Source organism: Colossoma macropomum, unplaced genomic scaffold, assembly GCF_904425465.1.
Source record: "Colossoma macropomum unplaced genomic scaffold, Colossoma_macropomum, whole genome shotgun sequence".
NCBI classification, from domain to species: Eukaryota; Metazoa; Chordata; class Actinopteri; order Characiformes; family Serrasalmidae; genus Colossoma; species Colossoma macropomum.
In genome coordinates, this window is record NW_023494802.1 from 1,715,163 (window position 1) to 1,738,727 (window position 23,565).

Genomic DNA, 23,565 nt, shown 5'->3' on the forward strand with positions numbered 1-23,565 from the left:
CAGTGAAATACGGTAGTATTCCCTCTTTCTGCACATCCTAAGACAGGCCTCTTTCCTCAGTCCGCATACAGGCAATTTGGGAAATGAAGTGTTTCCATGTTTATAAGGAACGTCTATGCTGTTGTAGGTGTAAGCACCAGAGTAATCTGAGGCCAAAATAAATGACAATAGTTACTATTCTGGTATACTGGTGCTACAAAGGGGAATACATAAGTGAGCAAATGCTGTAAGACCCCAAAAAACATCTTCAAATATGTTACCAACCCAGTTAAAGATCTTATCAAAAGGTCCTTCCAGATCAGGGTCCAGAATAATTCTATGAAGATCTTCAATGTATTTATCAATACTAAATATAACACAGCACTAAACACATTACATAGCAGTACATTCCTTCGGTACAATAGCTTTAGGCTAGTAAAGTGGGCTCATTCAACTGAATAGAAATCAGGACAGAAAACGCTCTGCTCTGAATGGCTGACAGACTAATTGTTTATATACACAAAATATAATTATATACAAAATCACAATTTAAAGAGTGCAACATTCAAACAGCAGGAGCTGCGTTTTTATTATAGTCTACAATATTAACAATGTTGTCTTAAGTGGAACATTTAAACTAATAACATGGACCTTGTGACCCACCTGTAGATGTGTTAGACAAGTCTGAAGCAAGCAAACGTCCAGGGGTGGATTTAATAATTCTGGGGCTCTAGACAGGAACGGTGCCCCCTATACACATTTTTAAATTAGTTGAGGTTTTGTGTTCCTGGGTGACACAAAGTCTACATTGCAAAAAATGACATCTTGGCAAGTGAAATTGTTTTAAATTAAATATTTATAATTTTGATGGTATATATTATAATATTGCAACATTGTTTAACTTGCTTTTAGACTTTATTATTCTTCAGTAATTTTATAGGTGAAATTATCTCACTATATTGGCAGATTATTTACCTTGTTTTAAAAAAATAATGCTTGAAACAGACATTATTTGCCAATATAGCAAGAGAATTTGGTGAGGTCCACACTTAAAAGAGAGGTTCTTCAAAGTTCTTTAGTAAAGAAAATGGTTCTGTGTAGAACCATGAACACAAAGAACCCTTTGCATGATTAAATGGTTCTTTGCATCATTACAGCGTTCTTCAAACTGATGGAGAATGTGCTGTAGAACCCTTTTTGGTGAAGATGAAGTACTTATGCAGTGCTTTCAAGCTTGATCTTTATGTCTTTATGTCACTTTATGAGTTGGGAAATATGCTAATGATTATGCACAGATGCAGAAATAAATCATTCTATGAACATTTATTTCGCACATTTCCATTCAATTAAAAATAGTGCCAGCATATATAAACTCATTTTTTAGTGTGTTCAGACTGACACTCAATTATTAAAGGGTCCATATCATGGAAAACTGAAAATGTAAAATCTCACACAGTCTGCTAAGCTAAACTAAGCTGCCAAATCAATTTTGTGATGTCACAAAAACCGACACATTTACATGTGCTATTCAGCCTACAGCAGCTTAGCCACTCTCACTGAAGTTATAAGGAGTATAAGGGAACGAGCCAATACAGATTAGCCAATATATTATATAGCCAATATACTTCCAATGAAGAGAGGTTGGAAAGTGCTCATGGAAAAGTGAATGTTGTTGGTACATAAAACCACACAAATATTATATGGGGATTTCAATACAAAACAGTAGACTATCAGCCCTTCTTTTCTTTTTATCTTTATCTCTTTTTCCAAATAAGCTGTGAATATTTGTGGTCTGTTTATATAGGCTGCCTTTGACGTAACAACGATGAGGCAGCAGATCTACCTTAAATAGCTCAGTAATTGAGATGAACATCCCATGTGAAAGCTCTTCTGATCAGGAAAAGTTGGCCTGATTTCAGCCTATTCAGTCGGAGCCACACAGCAGGGGCTTAAACAGCAGAAACCAGCTGTAATTTTGTCTGGAAATACATCAGATGGCGGTTTCATGCGTTGCCGTGATTTATAGCTGGAATCACCGTCCCAGTTTAGAGTCTTTAATAAAGGGAATGGTTCTATAAGGAACCCAGAGTTCTATATAGAACCATTTCATGTCTAAATGGTTCTTTGCATGGTGAAATGGTTCTTCAGATTGATGAAGAAGGTGTTGTATAAGGTTGTATATAGAAGCTTTTTGAAAATGGTTCTACATAGCACCAAAAAGGGTTCTGCTGTTGTTACAAGCTTGACATCTAGAACCATTTTTAAACATTTCAGTAATATAAAGAGAATTTGGAATTAGATTAAAATGTGTGTTTAGATGAGTTTTTAAACCCACCAAGACTTTGAACAGATTTAAACTGTTAAAGGTTTACAAACTTTAACAAGGTCCTATTTTGTCTTATTTCTCATTAGTTCTCCTCACATTATTTATTTATTTGCTTTGCTATAATGTTATCCTCAGGCTCAATCCCTGCAGAGGTAAAAATTATGCCTTAAAATAAATAAAATGCAGATATATTAGTACGTAACCCTGTGTGACTTAAACATTCTGATCTTTCGGAGTTCAATAAACACATCACCAAATATCGGTTTATAATATCACTCAAATCTAAATAACATCCAACACTGATTATCTTATAAGCAATTATCTGCTAATACTGATATGATTCTGATATCACTGTGCATCCCATACAACTAATAGAAATTCAGAAATAAAGATTTCCAGTATGAACTTTTCATATTACACTGTGAATTACAGTGTAAAACAGGCCGCTTATAAATATTGTTGTTTTATTATGGGAATAACTGTATTATTTAGTAGTTGATTTTATTGACAGAGCTTGTAGAATAGCGGGGCATCTTCACAGGCCACCCATAGCAGTTTATCTTTGTAATTGTAATTTATCTTTGTATTTTCTCATTAGTGAAGCACTTTGAATGGCCACAGTGTATGAATGTTATACAGATAAACCTGCCTAAAGTGTTTTTGTCTGCTTCGTTCCAGGGACCTGAGGGTCTTCCAGGACTTCCTGGTCTTTCAGGTCCAGATGGGCCACCTGTAAGTACTGCACATGTCAAGTAAGGACAGCAATGTCTGTTAAATTCATACTGATGAAAAGAAAAGAATTTTATAAACTGGGGTCCAAAAGTCTGAGCTCTGGTGAAAACACTGTTTTGCATTCTTCTCTAATTTAAAACAAAGTTTTTCATTACAAATGATATAACCAGCATAACAGACGTTTTTAGAGCAATAGTTTTTAGTGTTTGTCACCCTTCTGCTTTAACGACAGCAGGACTCAAGCTGGCATCACGAACAGTGACAAAAGCTCCAGTGGAAAAGACAAAAAAAATAACTTACCTTATGTATAAAGGCCTTAACATGGTCAGTGTCACACATTTGCTTAAATTTGAGTAGTGACCTAGAAAAAGTGCCAAATCATAAAAATTCTTTATTTTAATTGTCATAACTTTTCTTTGTTTTACCTTTTTCAGAATTTTAAAACTTTCTGTTGTTTATTTCCAGGTTTAAATGAAAAACAACCATGTGGTCTTAGACTGTTTGACCCCACAGCCCCTAGCTGAGCATTGTAACCCTGAGCAGTATAGTGCTATTCAAAAAGCAAACCAAATCTTGCATTTGGCTGTATAGTTATATACAAAATTTTGGACACCCCTGGTCAAATTCCATGCTTTTGTTGATTTTCTAAGGGTAAATAAGTGAACACATCCTCTACAGAGACACACTTCTGCACATTTTAACACACGGTTACTGTTTACTTGCTGAATTTACAGAATATAAATAATATAACATAACTTTTGCATAGACCCACATTTTATGCCACAATTCATATCTTACATTTCATTTTTTTCCAATATGCTACGTTGAAGCAGCACTACAAAATGTTATTTTGTTGAATCGAAAGTCAAGAGAATAAAAACAGGCTAAAATATGGTGAGCATGTGCTGCTGCGAGTTGTCCTGTAAAGCCTGAAATAATCCTTTAAAAGTCAGAGATGTTGGGTTGGGAGTTTTTCGGACCATGTCATACGTCTTTACATATTACACACAGACTGGAAAAGAAGGTCTGGCTTGATGTTTAGGTCTCAAATGCAAAATCAACATTATACTGATGAAGATATGATGACAGTAGTAGATAATTCACTCACATCCTCACATCCAGATTGATTATGTCTTTTTAAATTTCAATAGGGTTGCAATCATCAGATTCATTGGCTCAGGAAAGGGTCTAAGACACACCTTACCTTACAAAATTTCCACCATAGTGGTTTTTAGATCCCCAAAACTTGCATAGTGTAGCTTTTAATTCAGCATAGTAGAAATTGTCCACAAAAAATGCCATATTTAAGTGTGTTCTATGTAGAGGATGTGTTATTTTCCCTCAGAGAACCAACAAAACCTTTTGACTGGACTTGACTGCAAAGACAGACCCATAATGATCAGATCTTGTAGTAGAGCAGATTGTGTTTGAACAACTTTAATTTAGAGACACAAAAATATCATAGATTTGTACTGATGAAGGATCAGAATGACTGCTGAGTAATGTAATCTTTATGAACAAGAGAGCTCACAGTGGACGAAAACAAGGAATAGAGAAGGAACCTATAGGCTCTTTGGGCTGCACCTTCAGATGAGTTCAGATAAAAAGCAAGAAGAGAAACAGTTGGATTTTGTATAATGCTGCTTTATTTTGTCTTGTTTATGCATTTAGGGACTTCCTGGGGCTCTTCCTGAGGGCAATGGAGAACTTTTGGTAAGTTCTCAGAGACGTTTTTGGACACTTGTTGATAATTTAATGGTTTTCCAAACTGTAAAAGTATGCAGGCCACATCAGCTAAGCTAGACATGTCATGTGAACAATTCCAAATAGTGGTTTGAATGGATGATGATGAACCACAACACCAAAGTGGAATCCATTAGATGAGGACCATCACTGCATAATGCTAGAAAAGCCTGGATCTTCTCAATAAGCCTCAAACTGTGTCTGGTCTTCCAGCTGACAAGGTAGTCAGCTATAAAACCAGCAGCAGGGATGCAAAATACTCGTACCTCATTACTATGCTTAAGTATTATTGTGGAACATTTATACTTTACTCAGGGATTACTGAAACTGGCATCAAACAAAGAAAGGCCTGGGCAATTAATCAATATAATGATTATTGTGCCGCATTTCACTTCGCAATGATCCTCTGGTTTTGTCTAGTGTTATAAATCCAGCGTCTGCCCTTTTCCTTTACAGTGGTGCACTTTCACCCCCTCCCTAAAAGTCCATACTTATGTATTATTTTTATATATTTTATATATATATATATATATATATATATATATATATATAATATATATATATATATATATATATATATATAATTGTCTTTATTACATTTTTTACATTTCTTTTTCAGTTGTATTAAATTCAAAATTCAGGGAAGTCCCCTAAGTTTTTTAATAGTGCACTAAATCAGTTATGTTTCATAAGTATTCATGTTAAATGATTGTAATCTCAGTATTGACCAGGTGTCCTGAAGATCTGCCACCCCGCAGAGTTTAGCTCCACCCCTAATCTAACACACCTGATCCAGTTAATGAAGGCCTTCAGGAACGTCTGAACATTAGAGCCAGGTGTGTTGGATCTGAGCTCTCCAGGGTGGTAGATCAGTCATTATTCATTTATTATTATTAGAAGATTAGTAGATTATTATTAGTAGATTATCAGTAGATTATTCATTTATTTTCTCCACCTCTGACTAGCGGCTATAAAGCTAGCTGTATTTTCTAAGTTGAAGTCTACAAATTTTTCATTATAAATGGCTTCAAAATAAAAATTAAAATAAACAAACAGAAAACCTTTATAATGTTTACACATTCACACACAATAATGCAGGGATATGGGCTAATAGTACTAATAATAATACTATTATTATTATATTATTATTATTATTATTACTATTATTATTATTATTATTGTTATTATTGTAGTTGCAGCTGTTTATCTGGGGTTCAGTTCCAGAACTAATCTACTACACTCTGCAATGTTTGAATGCATCTGAAGGCCATGATTATCTATAACAGTCTCTGTGCTAGATTTTAACATTTGCTGATAAGTCTGCTGAACCAATAAGTCAGATTAATCAGTCCATACTTCACGAGGAAAGCAAGAATACCAAATGTAATTCTAGCTACTAAATCAATTTACCTTTGAAAGCTAAATGAATTGCTGTCACTTTACTGTAGCACCTAAATATAATAACATAGTTAACAATAACTGAATCCAATGCCTGAATATTAACACCAACTCTACCTATAAATATCTATTGTTGAATCATTTGAAGCCTATAACAATTTGAAATACAGTCTAAGTGGCATTTTATAATTATTAGAATTTGCACTTTCCACACAGTGTCTCTGCTTGTTTCAGTGAGCTACGAGTCAGAAACAATTTATATAAAATGACGGCATGTTTTTTAATGCTGGTGATTAACTGTGATTATTTTTTCTTTGCAGTGCCCTGCCATCTGTCCACCAGGTCCCCCAGGACCACCCGGAATGCCCGGTTTTAAGGTACTTCAGTGGCTCCACTTCTGACACCAACTTTCAGTTACATACACTTCAGCTGAAACCTTGTAAACTAATTCCGGCTCTGCCTTGTGTCTTTTTAATCTGTTTGCTTATCCGTCCTTTTAGGGGCACACAGGTCACAAAGGAGACAAAGGGGAACTTGGGAAAGATGGTGAGAAGGTAAGATCATATTGTAATGGAAATACTCATTAAGTCTGTATAGTAGGTGTGGGCAATATGACAACAATGTAACATCACAATACCGGGGTGGCAAATAATCATTACTTTTGTAACCAGTTAAAGGGCCCATATGTCAGAAAAACTCATTTTAATAGCTTTTATGAAATGAAAAAGTAACATATAAATATTGTTTCAAAAAATTTCAAAAGGTACGGTTCACTATCCTCTCCATAAAGTCCGTATATGGAAACTAAGCTGCCTGTTTTAAATTTATTGCAAATATCCACCTATTCAGCCTATAGCAGTTTAGCCGTTTAGATAGTTTCATTTCTGAGTGCTTTTTTCTAAGGCATAAAGTGAGACTGAAAAATGGTCATGACTGTTTTTGGTACATAAAAGCACACCAGTGTCAAAAGTGGTAAAAAATATAGACCCTCCAATCTATCGCCAATTTTTCTGATTAATCAACTAATATGACGATTACATTCCTGTATCAGTGAGAATTAAATCATGCAAGAATTATTTTTTATAGAGATAAGAAGAAAGCTTTTCATTGTTTACTAAAATATCCAAACTGCTGATAAAATTTTAAAACGTTATATTCTAGATGCTAACCATGTATGCATTTCCCATTTCTGTCACCATTTAGATGATTCTGAGTGGGGCGTGTCTGTTTAGGTGACAGCTGATACATCACTGGCTAATGTTCTGTGCATTAAACACTTTTGTGTTAATGGTTGTCAAGAGCGACTGGCAGATTTATGATTTTTTTCGACAGGATATTTTACAGATTTAAGCATCAGTGGGTGCAACCAGTGGGTGCAACCAGTGTTTTGCACTGGGGTGCTAAAATTTGAAGTGTTAGTATCTACCTGACGTAAACATAGATGTCATCCAGAATTATTTGCCTTTTCTTTTTAATTTTGTTTGACAATGGTGAAAAGTGGGTATGTCATTAAGTGCCATATCGTGGCGATAGACGACAATAAAGCTCACATAAATGATATCAAATCACTGATGTACACTCTCTCCTTCTGAATTAACTTTATGCAGATGAGTTGAGTGACGTACAGTCAGATTGTTGATATGTGGCGTGGTAACCAATTGTGTCACTGTCCCGGTCACACACTCAAAGACACTCCCAGGAGATATAATGGTTAAAAAAAGAGAATGTATTCAAAGTGTGGGACGTCATTATGTTTTTTTAAAGTTTAAAAACAGTGGGCTGCTTTGGGGCTCAGAAATGGCCTACAGCTCTGCACACACGTTCCCTCTTTGCACCTTATCTGCATATGTTTTAGTGACGCACCCCAAAGTGGCCATTAGGGCGAGAGAAGCGACATAAGCAGTGCAGCTACTGCAGGTTTTTACACATACAAGCACAAACCCTCTAAAACAGGCAGATATGGGTCTTTACTGTGTTCAAATTAGTTTCAATATTATTTTTAAATTATTTTTAACAGTTGCAGTTAAATAACTGGGCTCAACATCATCGTCCCGAAAGCATCCCAATACAGAGCATCGTCCTGTACCCTATTTTTATCCCCCTCAGGGTGGCGGGACATCAGTAATCTGGAGTTTACCGTCTGATAACTCCCTCAGTACTGCATTAATATTACTGCACAGTACTTAATATCACTAGAATGTTCGTCTCTTCCACAAGACATTCTATTTTCTAACATGTGGCCTAACGTTATATTTACAGCAGTACGGATCCTCACAACAACACAGAGAACTCATATCACCCCTGTTTACACACTGCACTGACTGCCTGGATCTGTTAGGAGAGAGTTTAAAGCTCTGCTGCTGGTTTTTAAAGCTCTAAATGACCTTAAAGTTCCTGGATGTCTGTCTGTTTATGATCTTAGATCTGCCGATACTGACCTTCTGAAACACCTTCTGTAAAATACAGTAAACATGGGGAGACTCTTTCTGTTATTCTGCTTCTAAACTGTGAAGCTCAGTTCAGCTTTTATTAGACAGTCAAGCTCAGAGCTCACTTTTAATAAACATCTGAAAATGCAGCTTTTTAACTCAGTGTTTAAATAAAACTCTGCGTCTCTTTTTGGAGTTCTCTCTTTAATTTGGTCTATGTTGTTACTTCATAAAATTGTAAATTAATATATAAATGAATAATCTTAACATTCTTTGATTTTTTTCTGCTTATATTGCTGTTACTAAACTATAATAGAATAAAATGAAACTGAATTTTTTTCTGTCAGCTGTTTGTCCAGTTTAATTAGTTTAATTTGTTTAATTTGTGCTATGAACTGCTACCTTTGATATATAATATCGATTATAAATAAGGATTATTATTCTTTTTTTATTATTATTATCATCAGTAGTAGTAGTAGTAGTATTAGTAATATTATTATCATACTGTGATTTTTGTGTCTCTTGTATTCTTGAGTTTATCTCCTCTTGTTGTCCAAAATCTGTTTTGTCACATTTCCACTGTGTGTAGAGACTGTATTGAAATCTTTCTGAATTAATACAATTTAACATTACATGTCACTTGTATTTCAGTAAACGTATCAATTTTTAATAATCTATGTAGCCAACTTTTTACACCATACATGCCTGTATATTTAGTTTCTCTAAGATTGAACAAGTTGAAAGACATTTAAAACACATTTGCACATTTAAAACTTCTGGATTCATACCTGAATTTCCCAACAGTAAAGCAAAACATCATACAGCTACACCAACTGGAACATCTTCTCAATCTGTTTATAATAAAACAAGCAGCTGGTCAGTATCAACACCAATGATATGCTCTGAAACATATTGTGATGTTTTTTATTGATGTCAAATTGTCCAGTTGTTAATTTAATGGAGGCATTGTATGTTGATGTGCACTGTAAAAACTACTGTAATTTTGCAGTAAATCGCTATACAATATGCAACAGCATCCTGTTTTCTGAAATTACAGTAGGTAGTTGTATTGTGTGATGAATTCTGGGAGAATGTGCATTCTTAACAGTTTACTATTTAGCAGGAATATACAGACCCTTATTCATCAAAACTGTGTAAAAAAGAGCACAGATTTAATGACATTCCTCATCTTTGACTTGCCTGTAATGACGTACAAACTTGTGTTTGATTCATGAAACTTTAGTACATTGTGGAAAGAAGTGGAGATTTGAGTGTAAACGATCACTCAGCTTCAGTGCGTGAAATCAAGCGCAGGTCTACCAGCACCTCACTTGCATATAATGTACAAGAAGCATGCCCTAATTCATGCAGATGTTTCAGTAAGGAGCAAATAACATGACAGCATTCAGCAGCTGGTGAGCCAGTGGCTGTGCTCATAGGTGGAGATTGAGGTGGAGCAGCGAGTGCACTGCGCGCGCCCCCTACCGACCAAAAATTATAGTGTTAAAATTGCAACCACTGGAAAAAATAAAATACGAAATAAACAAAACTCCTTCATTTTAAGACGGTAGAATGATAAGATTTATTGTGAAATAACATTATTAAACGTGTTATTATTGCAGCGTATGAGATGCACTAGCTGTTTTTTGTATGTTAATTTTGTGGGCGGAATCAGTAGTACAGTAGTATAGTATCAGTATAATATGTCTTTAAATGGCACAGAATAGTTACAGTTGGCTCACTTTACAATAGGATTGACTATACACAACTTTGATATGTGTTTTAAAAAGTTACTGTGATTTTAATGCATTACAGTAAAATTACTAATGTCTTACAGTGCAGTTCTGTGTATTTACAGTATGTTAGTGCCAGTAACTTACTTTAAATTGTACAGCAGTTATTTTTTTGTCATCTCTAAATTATTACGTGAATGTTCCTTACAGGGTGATCAAGGTCCCCCCGGCCCACCTGGTATCCCAGGAACAGTGGGTCTACAGGTGAGTGATCTGCTCTGTAGGTAATGCTAATTTCATTTGCTGTCTCTTGTCTCAAGGAAATGAGGGTCCAAAACATGTTTTTTGGAGGGGGTGTCTGAACTCCCACATAAGCTGCTTAAATGGAGCTGTGTTAATTGCCCTGAGAATTTGTAGAGCTGGTAGCACAGGCAGTATGTTATGTATTTAATATCAATTCAGTTCATAAAGTGGCACTGTATATACATATATATATACGTACATACATAAAAAAAAAAGTTAGAGCTCATTTAAGGATCTGTCTAAACTGGATTATTTTGGAGATAAGACACAGCTCTGAAGTGACTGATTGAATGTTTTTCAGGGCCCTCGAGGTTTGAGAGGACTTCAGGGTCCAGTGGGGCCAGTTGGAGACAGAGTGAGTATTTTAAAAAAAAATTCATCTCGCTATCATATCAATACAGACTTTATAAATGACTGGATGTGGTTATAACTACATTATTGTCGCTGCTGTAACAAAACCTTCTATCTCTGAAATGGTCATTTTTAAGGAGGACAGTGTTACATTTAATGTACGTTTAATATAAAGTTTATTTTTTTGTGCTGTTTTTCCGTGTAGTTAATGAAGAAGCTTTGAGCAGGGAGGAAATTACTTTGTTACTATATTTAAGTATTATTTTGGATGATTTGTGCTTTACTTGAGTAAGATTGAAATTGAACACTTGTTACATTTTCAAGAGAAAAACATACTTTGAAATCTTACATTTTCATTTAGACCTTCAAAGCACTACAAAGAAAGTAGTTACTTGCATAAAACATCTTAAGTAAATTTTGCTTTTAAATTTTCTCTTTTATCATGTGAACTTACTAAAATCTCTTCAGGAAAGTTTTTTTAATGGAAACTTTAACCAAATTTATATCAATGTAAAAATACTCTGTCAGGAACTATGCTTGTGTGGTTTTTGGAGTTAGAAGGTTTGATATGACAGTAAACCTGTAAAGAATGAATGACAGTCTAAATCAGTGTAATGGTGATTCAGCCAAAGTTTGTCCGTGCGTCTGTCCATAACTCTCTCCGTCTCTGCAGGGTTTGCCGGGTTTCAGAGGAAAGCCTGGAGCTGCTGGTGTGATCGGGAAAACAGTGAGTATCTCCACAGCCACATTTACTACAGCATGCTGGATCTGAGTCCTCCCCGCATCAGCGCTGTCGTCTATACAGTTAATTATGCTTTAAAATGCTCCACTGAGTTATGCACTAGTTAGCTCCACCCACACAGTCAGATTGGTTGAAAAGTGTTCTACCCATACTGTTATCTCTGATAACAGCATGTTTTTTCCCCCCGTCTGTATCATTCTGCTCATCACTGGCATCAGCAATTATCACTCCGCTGGTAACTGCTGGAACTACTTTTTTGCCAGAACAAATTGAGGAAATTAAAAACATACAGTTTTATTCAAAAGTTTGGTTAAATGACATGTTTATGTTGATGTTCTGCTTGGAAAAAAGTGAACACATCCTCTACAGATAACACACGTCTGAACATTTTAATGCACAATCACTGTTTATGTGCTGAATGTAATACACTAGGGAAAAAAAAATAAAACTAAAAAACTGGCCTGTGCAAAAGTTTGGGTGCATGCAAATAAACAGAAACCAAGTTCACTTTTTTCACTCAGCAAGTCAACAAAATGTGATTTGACCAGGGGTGCACAGACTTTTACACAAGGCTGAATATGTAAAACAATGTTCAGAACATCTTTAGTTTACTTTTTGTTTTACTTGTCTTGATAATGGACTCCCTGTCATGTTCTACTGCTTAACTATGTAACAGTTAGTTCCACCCACGCTGTCTGGCTGGTTGAAAGGTGTTCTACTCATGTCTCAGAACAGTACTTTTTTTTAAGATGCTGCTGCATTTTCGCTGACCACTGATTGACCACTGTAGTGGGTCAAATTTAGAAGCTGTTGTTTCCACTTTTTGTGTGGTGGAACTACTTTTTTTTGCTGGAAGAAACTCAATATTAAGAACACATATTTGAAACAATATTTAGGGCTTTTGCTTTGCTTTGCTTTACAAAAAAGTTGCGTCTTAGGAAAGATCTCTCTTAGGAAAGATGGTTCTTCAAAGGTTCTTAAGTAAATAAAATGGTTCTATATAGAACCATGCACACTCAAAGGCTTATTTGCATGATTAAAGGGTTCTTTGCATTGTAAAATGTTCTTCAGATTGATGACGAATGTGCTGTAGATGATTCTATATAGAACCTTTATAAAAAGCTCCTGAGCTCCTGCACCCATACAACCCTGCCCTCCTTCAAAGTTCATCTTAAAACTTACCTCCTTTCTCAGCACTTTCATTCTTGCTATTCACCATAACAAGTTACTTCGAGTGTTTTTTTGCTTAATTATCTGGCGCACTGACATGAACTCAGGGACTGGACAGTCTTTCTCCTCACTTCTGAGTCTCAACAATAAAAGCTCTCTGTGTCTATCATTTGATAATTCCAGGGCGATGCCGGAGAGAAAGGACCACAGGGTTTCAGAGGACCTAAAGGAGAGATTGTGAGTGTGAAGTTTTGTTTTGTTCCCTTTGGGTTTTGGTGTTTAGTGTAACTTCAGCGGATGAGCAGGCAGCTTTGAGTGATTAATGTACTTACGCTGTCTATAATCTCTTTTCCACAGGGGAAAATAGGCCCTAAGGGACAGCCGGGACCTCAAGGCCCCAAAGGCGAACCTGTAAGTGATTATCACTATTTATAAAATGAATAACTCCAGTTTCAAAATCTGATTGAGCAAGTTCAAAACCATTGTAACATACTCATAACTAAATTAGTATGACTGCCTCACAACAACTGAATTCTGTATTAATGCACCTGGTCTTTGTTAAAACTGAGGAGCAGGTATAGACTAAAAGATAGCAAGCTAAACAGGCTAAAAACACTCCTTCATTAAAATTCATAACAGTCTTTATAACAGTAAAGAATTTGTTACTTGAATGTCTATATTCTTGATAGATCTGCATTAAACAGCATTAAACCCAGAATGGGAAAACAAACGTGTGGCACTGTTAACTTTATGGCAACACAACCCAAGAAATCGCATTAAGACACTAGTGGAAATCAGCATTATCATTAAAGTGGACATTTGGCAAGCTAAAACTACTTATAAGGCAAAGGGTGTTTCATTATGATATTTGCCTTATATAATGATGGGTGACAAAGTTCTTGCTCATTCAGCAATCCTGGGAACAACACCATACTATAAAGAAGTACATTTCTTGGTGGAAGGATTGTTAATTGTGCTTATTATAATTATAATATTAAATAATATTTTTTATAAAAGCAATAAGCAACTTGAGGCTGTGCATTACAGTGGTTTAACTCTATTGTGCCTAAGAACACACCTTATCTGTGAAAACACTGTACCATACGACCTCTCATGGCTTGTCACTTTTATATGCAGTCACATATTGTATTAACCCATTTGTGCCCGAATTTTGCCTGGGATTTTAAATATACTGACTGCAGTGAATCTTTCAAACACTGATTTGTTCCTAGATCTGTCAAACATACATTTGTATTCTTTCAAATCAGACTTTTTAAAAATGTGTATAACACTGTAATAGCTGTTTCATAAAACAAAGTATACAGTATGGCAACTTTAGTAGAAGGTTTGTGTAGTAGGCTTGTGTACCTCTGTAACTGCTCATTGCTTTATTAGTTAGTTTCATCATTATTATCATTCAATCACTGACTCTGATGTTTTTGTAAGTAAAATGACATTACCTCACTTTTCTCTCCTCCAGGGCATCCCGGGCAGAGACGGTAAGGACGGCACTCACGGGCTGGACGGAGAGAAAGTAAGTGATTTTTTTATTCCTAAACCAGTCGAAGTTAATTTTAACCAAACACTGACAAAAGCAGTACGCCTACCATAGTGAGAATGTTTTTTCTCCTTGTTGCCAGGGTGACTCCGGACCGCCTGGTGTGCCTGGAGAGAAAGGGCCTAATGGTTTGCCGGTGAGTGTTCAGCTCACTTTCCAGCCATATAAGACACCACTATAATTAGTGCACCATGATGTAATATAAAGTACTGGAAGTAGGGCTTGATGATTTTAATAAATAAGAAATCTGCCTACTATATGGGTTATTTCTGATTGAATGACAGAACAGTGTCAGTTGCAGATTCACTGACAAGGTCATTTTTAAGCCATTCCTGTTCGTATTTTGCTATGGACATGTTTAAGCTTACAGCTTTTCAAGTCTGGAAATAAACACATTTTTAGAACGTTGAAAAAGTGTAAAACAAAGAAAAGTCATGACAATTAAAATGAAGAAATATTGAAGATTTCTCACAATAATGCTTTTTTAAGGGTTCTTGAGTAAAGAAAATGGTTCTATGTAGAACCATGAACACTCAAAGACCCCTTTGCATGATTAAAGGCTTCTTTGCATCGTGAACGTGTTCTTCAGATTGATGGAGAATGTGTTATAGTTTTTTTGAAAAGGGTTCTATAGCATCAAAAAGGGCTCTACTATTGTTACAATAGAAGAACTGTTTTTGGTGCTATATAGAACCCTTTTCAAAATGGTTCTATATAGAACCATCTACAGCACATTCTCCATCAAACTGAAGAACACTTTCACCATGCAAAGAGCCATTTAATCATGCAAAGGGGTCTTTGAGTGTTCAAGGTTCTATTTAGAACAATTTTCTTTACAAAGAACCCTTGACGAACCATAGTTTTAAGTGTGTGTTACTATTCAAATTTCAGCAAATATGTGTCACTGACCGTGCTGAGGTCTTTGTACAGAAAGATTTCTTCTACTGAAACTCGTGTTCAGGCAACTCTCAGGTGGATCTGATCTGCTCATCAGGGGCTTTTGCACAACCTTGTTGAGTCCAGCTCGAACACACACTGTCATTAAAGCAAAAAGGAGGACACACCACCAAATACTAAGAAATTCTGAATTTCATGTTGCAATTTCATAGATTCTACTATTTCACTCACATTGTTATGCTGATAATATCATTTGTAATGGAAAAAAAACTTTGGATTAAATTAGACAGAAATGCAAAATGGAAGCACTTTTACTAGTGGTCTCAGACGTTTGGACCCCACTGTATATGTAAGGTATTTTAGGTAAGAGTAAATATGTACATAAGACATATAGGGAAAGGAAGAAATGTACAAAAATAAGGAGTAAAAATACATAATATAAACAAATAAAAACACTACAGACATAAAAAAGAGAAATACATTTATTTAAAAACTTGAACAAAAAAGTAAACTTCTATTATTTAACATTCTCCAAATAAGACTATAAATGGGTCCAAATACTTTTGAATGTTTCCACATTATGATTGCATGTTGATTTGACATCTTAGTGGAGGAACACCAAACTTCAACCACAGTAACATGATGTATTTTTTAGCAAAATAAATGAGAATATTTAAAAGTTAGTATTGCTTTACAGAGTTTAGAAGATACATATATCAAACTGTTGTCACAAGACCATCAAAGAGTCAGATCTCTTGAAACACAACATGTATAAGTGCCAACAGATCTGAAGAAAAAAAAAAAAAACTGGAGCCTACACATGACTTTTCAAGGTAATGATAAGGTCTTCATAGTTGCTTTTAATTGGGTCCTAAAGGGGGCGCTATGATATTCTGCAGGATTAGGCAGTTTGAAAATGAGGACATCCTGCTGTGTCATTCCCATTGGCTACTGGAAACAAAGCAATGAGACTGATGAAGTGAAACCAACATTTCATTAGCTTGTGCAAGTAAATGCTAAACAAACTGAAAACCAATAAAAATGTATGTGATTTTAATGAGCCTATGTAACCTAGTTTTGTTTAAACCACTGAAAGTTCATCATAAGATGCAAAAGCTTACATCCTTTATATTCTAATCATTCAGCCTTCATATTTTCCCCTGAAGTCTCAAGAATCCAACACTATGACAAATGAGTGACTTCTGGCAGCCTTTTTAATAAAACATGCACAGCAGGGGGCGATGGCATCCCCATGCGGTTCTAAGGGTTAACCTATAATTTTTTTTTAACCGAGTAGTTCAGTTTAAGTGATTGTGACAGCTGTAATCGGACACTGCTTTGACACTGTTTTCAATTTGATGATCATTCATGTTTTTTGTCTCATTGAGTTACTGTGCGTGTTTTTCAGGGTTTGCAAGGGAAAGCTGGTGCAAAAGGAGCCAAAGGAGCAGCTGTAAGTGACCATTTTTATCTACAAAATGCTTAAAATAGATTGATATTAGCCGACATCAACAGCAGTGACGTTCGATGGAACTAAAATAGGCATATTGCGGTACGCTCTGTAACAGAATATGTAAGTTAAATGTTGCACATTTGAGCATAAAATATTTCACAGCTTCAGATTCTATTATATTCTATTTTATTATCACGAATACACCCAGGAAAATAGAAATATCATAGAAAAAGAAGTATAGAATCTGTTAGACTCCAGTGTGACCTGCTTCTTATAAGAACATTAAGAGAAAAAACAATGTATTATAGAAAGTATCTGTAATATGTGCAACATTAAACTCCCCTAAGTGCTGATTTTAGTTGTATGTATTTTTATTCAAATATCTAAGCCCAACCTCTGAGCGTGTCTGATTGGTTCCACCTGTGAATATTCAGACAGGTTTGGGAAAAATATGCAATTTTTCTCATTTATACTTCCAAGCATTACTAAGATACTACATTATAAAACACTACTCCAATGTTCTCGATCTAAACTGTATCTCAAACTGTTCTGGAATATATGCTAATTTATATTTGTAGCAGAAAACATATCCATTAATGACTGATATGACTATACGGCCATAATCAGAAGCTCTGTTAGTTATAAATGAATGTGTAATTGCATGTTTTACTCCTTTCTCTGTCAGGGTGATTCAGGAGAGATGGGAGAAGCAGGACCGTCCGGAGAGCCAGGTATTCCTGTATGTATCTGATTGGCTTCTGCAGACGAACTCAAAGCTAGATAGGACCTGATGCACTGCAAATGTGGTTATGTTTACTGTTAATGCCTGTTAGATCGCTGACCGTCATAGAAGAATGGGGTTACACTGTCCCAAATAACTCATATTAGAAATAGCGACCCTACAAATAAAGTGTACACTCTTAAAAAGAGATGGTGCTTGAAGGGTTCTTCATTAAAGGGAATGGTTCGAATTGCTTAAAGGGTTCATTGCATGGTGAAACAGTTCTTGGGATTGATGGTGAATGCATTGTACATTGTTCTATATAGAACCTTTTTGAAATGGTTCTAGGTGCTATAAAGAACCAAAAAGGTTCTACATAACCTTTGCTGTTTAGATTATAAAAATAATGAATATTATTCTACACTGTTAAAAAAGATGGTTCTTCAAGGGTTCTTTAGTAAAGAAAATTGTTTTATATAGAACCAATAACACTTAAAGAACCCTTTGCATGATTAAATGGTTCTTTGCATTGTGAAAGTGTTCCTCAGATTGATGGAGAATGTGCAGCAGATGGTTTTATATAGCACCAAAAAGAGTTCTTCTATTGTTAGAAGCTTGACATCATAACCATAGTAGCACCCTTTTGGGGTTTTTTTGGGCATTTCAAAATGATTCTGTAAGAAGATATATAGAACCATTTTCTTTACTATAGAATCACCAAAGAACCATCTTTTTTAAGTGTGCATGGTCAAAAATTAGGCTGGCTGGAAATGGCAACAAATTTGCCAACTGGCTAAAGTTCATTATAGGAAAAAAAAACACTACACTCAACCTGTGCCCACAGTTTTCAGGCTATTGATGGAATATATTTACATTAAAATGTGTATTATTTACAAACGGGAAGTGAACTGGATTTTCATCTTCATAGGTGAGCAATCAAGTCAATGTTTGTAGAACTGTTGTTATCGTGTTTAAATGCTGTTACTTTTTTATTGTGTCAGTTGAATAGGACTGTTTTATATTTAAAAAGCTGCAGTTTATTTTGGCACGGCTGTCTCTGTGGATTGTTTTTCACAGAGGGGGTTCTCATTCCTCCCCTCATTGCTCACCAGCAGCTCAACAACATTCACACAAAGAGACAATGGAGTTGTAGTTCATGTGATTACAGAGTTACAGGGAAAATGTTTTATTTGATTATATTAACTAGAAAATCAGGACAATTTCCATTCTGCCCATGGAATGGCCACTATAGGGCCTACAGAAAGAGGCCACTGATTAATACTGTGCAGTTCATTTATTAGTGATTGAAATAATCATACCTGTTTATGAGATATTTGTAGAACTAAAATTCACTCAGCTTTGTTCTGTTTCCTCCAACAGGGTGAGATTGGTATTCCAGGAGAGAGAGGTGAATCTGGACCACGAGGCGTGGCTGTAAGTACACCAAAGCCAACCTTATACACATGCAAATACAGAGCAGTAACAGCCTCTTCTGGGAGGGCTTTACACTAGATGTTGGAACATTGTTGTGAGGATTTGATTGAGCATTAGTTAGGTCAGGTACTGATGTTGGATGGTCAGTTCTGGATCATTCCAACTCATCCCAAAGATATTGGATGAAGCTCCATCACTCCAGAAAATGCAGTTCCACTGCTCCACAGCCCAATGCTGGGGGGCTTTATACCCCTCTAGTCACGCTTGGCATTTGGCACGGTGACCTTAGGCTCATCTGCAGCTACTCCAGAGCATCTTACTCTATTGGTCAGTGCTTTTCTTTTTGGAGATTACACAAGCTGTTTCAGTTATGGGGCACCTTAGAGTGGCCGAAGTCATAAAACATACTAACATATTAGAAAATATGGCACAATTTATATTTTATGTTTGCCCCCCCCCCATTTTCTTCACCTAAAAATAAAAAAAAATTGAAATTGTGCACTAAAAAAGAAAAATGACACACTTTCAGTTTGTTCCCTGTTTTATTATTTTCAACAAAACGTGTATACATTGCATACAAATCTGAACAAACAAAATAAAGCAAGCAAATAAATAAATCATGTCACATATAGACAGAAAATGCATGCAAAGCCAAAGTGTCACTTTCATGCAGGGCTATTTCTGATCATATGGGGGTCCTAAAGGACAGTCGGCTCACCAGTGGAGAACCTCAGCTTCAGTCTTTCACTCAGAGCCTGCCTGAAAGACAGAAATCATCCCGTCATCTATTTTTAACGCAATCTATCTATCTATCGCTGACAGCAAGTGTAAAAAGTGCCAGTTCCTGAGCTTCTGAGAATTCTGAAATACCTTCAGCCCTCAGTATCAATCCTGATCTCACTCAGCACGCTGAATTGTTTATGATTGAGCTTCAGAGCTTAGATGAATCACAACGAGTGAGAAAAATAGAATTATTCCTGCGGATGTCTCGCTGCTTATTTAGTCAAATAAAACAATAGATTGTGATTGCTCATGAGATGAGGATTACAAGGGTCAGGTGTTGCTAAGCAACACAAGGATATAACCGTATCACTAGGAAACATCGAGAATTCCTGTTCAAGTATCCCATCTCACAGATATTTGAGTGCACTGCAAAAGAAATGGGATGTCTCAGAGAGGATTCGAGTGAAACAGCAGGTTAAGCATTGAGGATTATGGCTAATTACTGACAGGATCCTGTGCGTTTAATATCTTTCATTAGTTTCAGCAGCAGCAAGTGAAAATTAATTAATGGAGAATCATGAGTCATCTTGTTAAAGGCATGATATGTCAACATGACATAAACAGGCACATACAGTGTGTATTATCATGCAGTGCATAGCACAAAATACCAAATACTATATCAAATGTAACTCCAATAACCTTTATTACTTTATTACCTTTATTGCTATTTAATATTTGGTATAGAATATGGAATTGCTATCTTAAAGGGGAATCCCACCAATTTTTCAAAATTTCAGACTGATTCAGTCCATGAGATGTAAACAGAGTCATTCAGAGTGGTTTGGTGTAAAATGGTTTAGATTTTTTTTACAGTGGTGGTGATAGGAACCAGGGGTCACCATGACTATAATACAAATATAGCCATTCTATTTACTATCTAAAACCACCAGTGAACCTACTGAGTCTTCTGAGTTTTATATGGAATATTGATGATGGTAAAATAGTTATAATCTGAAAAAATAAGTCTTCTTCAGGGACTATTTTGCCTCACAACACCCTGCATGTACCCCTCTGCCATGAATGGATTAAAATAAGTGGGTTCAAATACATTTTAAGCCAAAACTTTATCACAAAACTGTCATAAAACAATGTCTCAGGCAACAGGCAGCATATATCTCAACATTTCATATAATAACTTTTTGTGAGAGAGCTTTTTAGAGGTGGACATCTGGTTCCTATCACCACCACTGTGAACAAATCCTACTTGGCATGTTAGAACGGAGCGTTTCACACCAAACCACTCTGAATGACTCTGTATACATCTTAACCATTTAATTATGTGGAATGTTTTGAAAAATTTGTGTAATTCCCCTTTAACCCTGTAAACTAAAGGCTTATTATTTTTTAGTTATTAAATCTTAAGGGACCAATTCAGCCAAATATGCTAATGTTGCTAAAAATGAATTAAAGTTATTAGCCACCATTTCGCATTATGAAAATCAAAGGTGATTAATAGCTCTGTTAACTGTTCCTTTAAAATATAGTATTAGATTATATTAGATCATATTAGATAATCATATGAACTTTGATTAATTTTTCACCAGCCTACCATGAATTATTCAGTGTATTCTATGAATTGATAATTATCTACTATGAATTATCCGGTAGCTACTATTAATTATTTGATAAATACTATGAAACTAACATGTAAGTTCTGTGGTTTGTTAGAGTGAGAAACTAAAGTATGGGCCACATACAGACCCTCATAGTTTAAGGGCATAACAATAATTAAACTAATAAAATTACGTTATTCTAATAAAAGTGGACCAGATAATAGTATTGAATGGATATGATGTGGTGAAGTAATTCTTGCAGTGCTCCTAATGCCGGATTCACAGCCTCATTTTCTAACATTTTTTCAGGGTGCTATCGGACTGATTGGAAATCCTGGACCTCAGGGTGTCAAAGGATTCCAGGTTAGCATCCAAATCCATGACAGCCAACCTTTCAACCTTTTTTATAAACTGATTGAATTTTAAAATAGTACATGCTGTAGCTGTCAGCATTTTTTATCATCTATAACTTAGTCTTTGTGGTATTTTACAGTATTTGTCACTGTTTCACTGTTTTTGTCACTATTCCTTATAACATCTATCAGTCACTTGCTTTAATCTTACCACACGTGACCTCAGAATTATTGTATCACTAAATATAAGTGAGAGGTTCAGATGTATCAGTTGTAACCATTTTAGTTACTCCATTACTCTAAATGATTAAAGGTGATGAAGAATCTGTGCTGTCATTAACAGGGCATTAAAGGTGCTATTGGTGACCCTGGCCTGCCAGGACCAACTGGACTAAGGGGTGCATTTGGTGAGAGGGTAAGTGAGGAAGGCTGCTCATTCTTAAGGAACATAAGAAGCGACAGTGTGTGTTATTAAGACAAAAGGCATTACTGTGTATTATTATAAACACCAACAAACAGCACCTCACATAGCAAACACCAACAGACACAGGCCAACACCAAATAAACACTAACAAACACCAACAAACTCAAAAGTCTGACTGTTGAGCTGTAGCTGCATTTGATTGTTGGGAGATTCTAGAACGTTTTCCACCGCCACACTGTTCTAGAATGTTCCACCCCTGATCACACTGTTCTAGAATGTTCTCAACCATTCACACAGTTCTAGAATGCTTTCACTTATTTACACTGTTCTAGAATGCATTCACCCATTCATACTGTGCTAGAATACTCTCACCCATTCACACTCATGCAGTGTTTTCACTCATCCACACTGTTCTAGATTGGTGTTATAGAATGTTCTCATCCATTCACTGTTCTAGAATGCTTTCACCCATACTCACTAGATTTTTCACCCATTCATACTGTTCTAGAATGATCTCCCTTTGATCACGCTGTTCTATAATGTTCTCACCCATTCACACTGTTCTAGAAGGTTCTCACCCATTCCGCATGAGTTCATTTGGTTTATCAGTTCTTTTTCTTGACTGTTTGTCTTTGGGCCAATGTGCTCTGCACTGAGATGATCTTCTACAATGCAAGCCCTTTAGAAATAGAGAGAAGGTGTATTGTAAAATTGAATCATATTCTATGGTTTATGTATTTAAGCTGTTAGACAGTTTCTTTACTCAAACATCACTGCTTACTGTGTCCATATGTACCAAGATGTTCACTGAGTTTTAGCCCTAAATCAGTATATTTATCTATTCTGTGCTATTCCAATGAAGCCATTTAATCAGATTAGAACTATACAGTTTTAGCCAAAGTCATAGCTGCAGAGAAATAACTGCTCAAGGACTAAGTCACTTTAAAGTTGTCGTGGATCAGAAATCATATCCTTCTGTACTGTGATGTGTTTGTAGAGTCTCTGAGCTAGCCGACCATTTCCTCTCAATTATAGCTGGGAGGGGGAGGCGAAATATTAATTGTTAATATAATTTTGCTCTGCATGCTGGCACATGGGTACATCATTAAAAATCTGGACGTTTTATAGGCAGGCAAAACTTCTATTTTGATGGAATATTACAGGAAAACAAAAATTTCTTTCTGTCTTTTGAATGATTTGATGAATAGTGCTTAATATGACTGGGGACATGAACTATGACTGCAATGACTGATACAGGAGGCTAATTACTCGAAACAGCCACCTTCTTGTAAACATCTTTGTAAAGCTAGTGTAAGGAAATTAATAACAGCATGCAAAACCACACTGGTGATTAGTTGTTGTATATCGTCGCTGTCTGAAGAAAAAAAAGCATCTCCAAAATGGTAACTTTACAGGAGAGAGCAAAAACGTTCTTAACTTAAATTTAACTTACTTAACTGTAAATTAAATTAAATTAAGAGAT

General features: G+C 35.7%; 1 protein-coding gene across 1 annotated transcript in view; it reads left to right on the forward strand.

Annotated features, from left to right (window-relative positions):
• col9a3 (collagen, type IX, alpha 3) overlaps positions 1-23,565 on the forward strand; it is a 50,002-nt gene that overhangs the window by 15,149 nt on the left and 11,288 nt on the right. The window contains exons 9-24 of the mRNA XM_036591247.1: positions 2,984-3,037; positions 4,709-4,750; positions 6,499-6,555; positions 6,679-6,732; positions 10,551-10,604; positions 10,945-10,998; positions 11,668-11,721; positions 13,090-13,143; positions 13,264-13,317; positions 14,387-14,440; positions 14,547-14,600; positions 16,770-16,814; positions 17,500-17,553; positions 18,916-18,969; positions 21,615-21,668; positions 22,002-22,073. Of these exons, the coding sequence (XP_036447140.1) occupies positions 2,984-3,037; positions 4,709-4,750; positions 6,499-6,555; positions 6,679-6,732; positions 10,551-10,604; positions 10,945-10,998; positions 11,668-11,721; positions 13,090-13,143; positions 13,264-13,317; positions 14,387-14,440; positions 14,547-14,600; positions 16,770-16,814; positions 17,500-17,553; positions 18,916-18,969; positions 21,615-21,668; positions 22,002-22,073 (864 nt within the window). The remainder of the gene's footprint in view (positions 1-2,983; positions 3,038-4,708; positions 4,751-6,498; positions 6,556-6,678; positions 6,733-10,550; positions 10,605-10,944; positions 10,999-11,667; positions 11,722-13,089; positions 13,144-13,263; positions 13,318-14,386; positions 14,441-14,546; positions 14,601-16,769; positions 16,815-17,499; positions 17,554-18,915; positions 18,970-21,614; positions 21,669-22,001; positions 22,074-23,565) is intronic.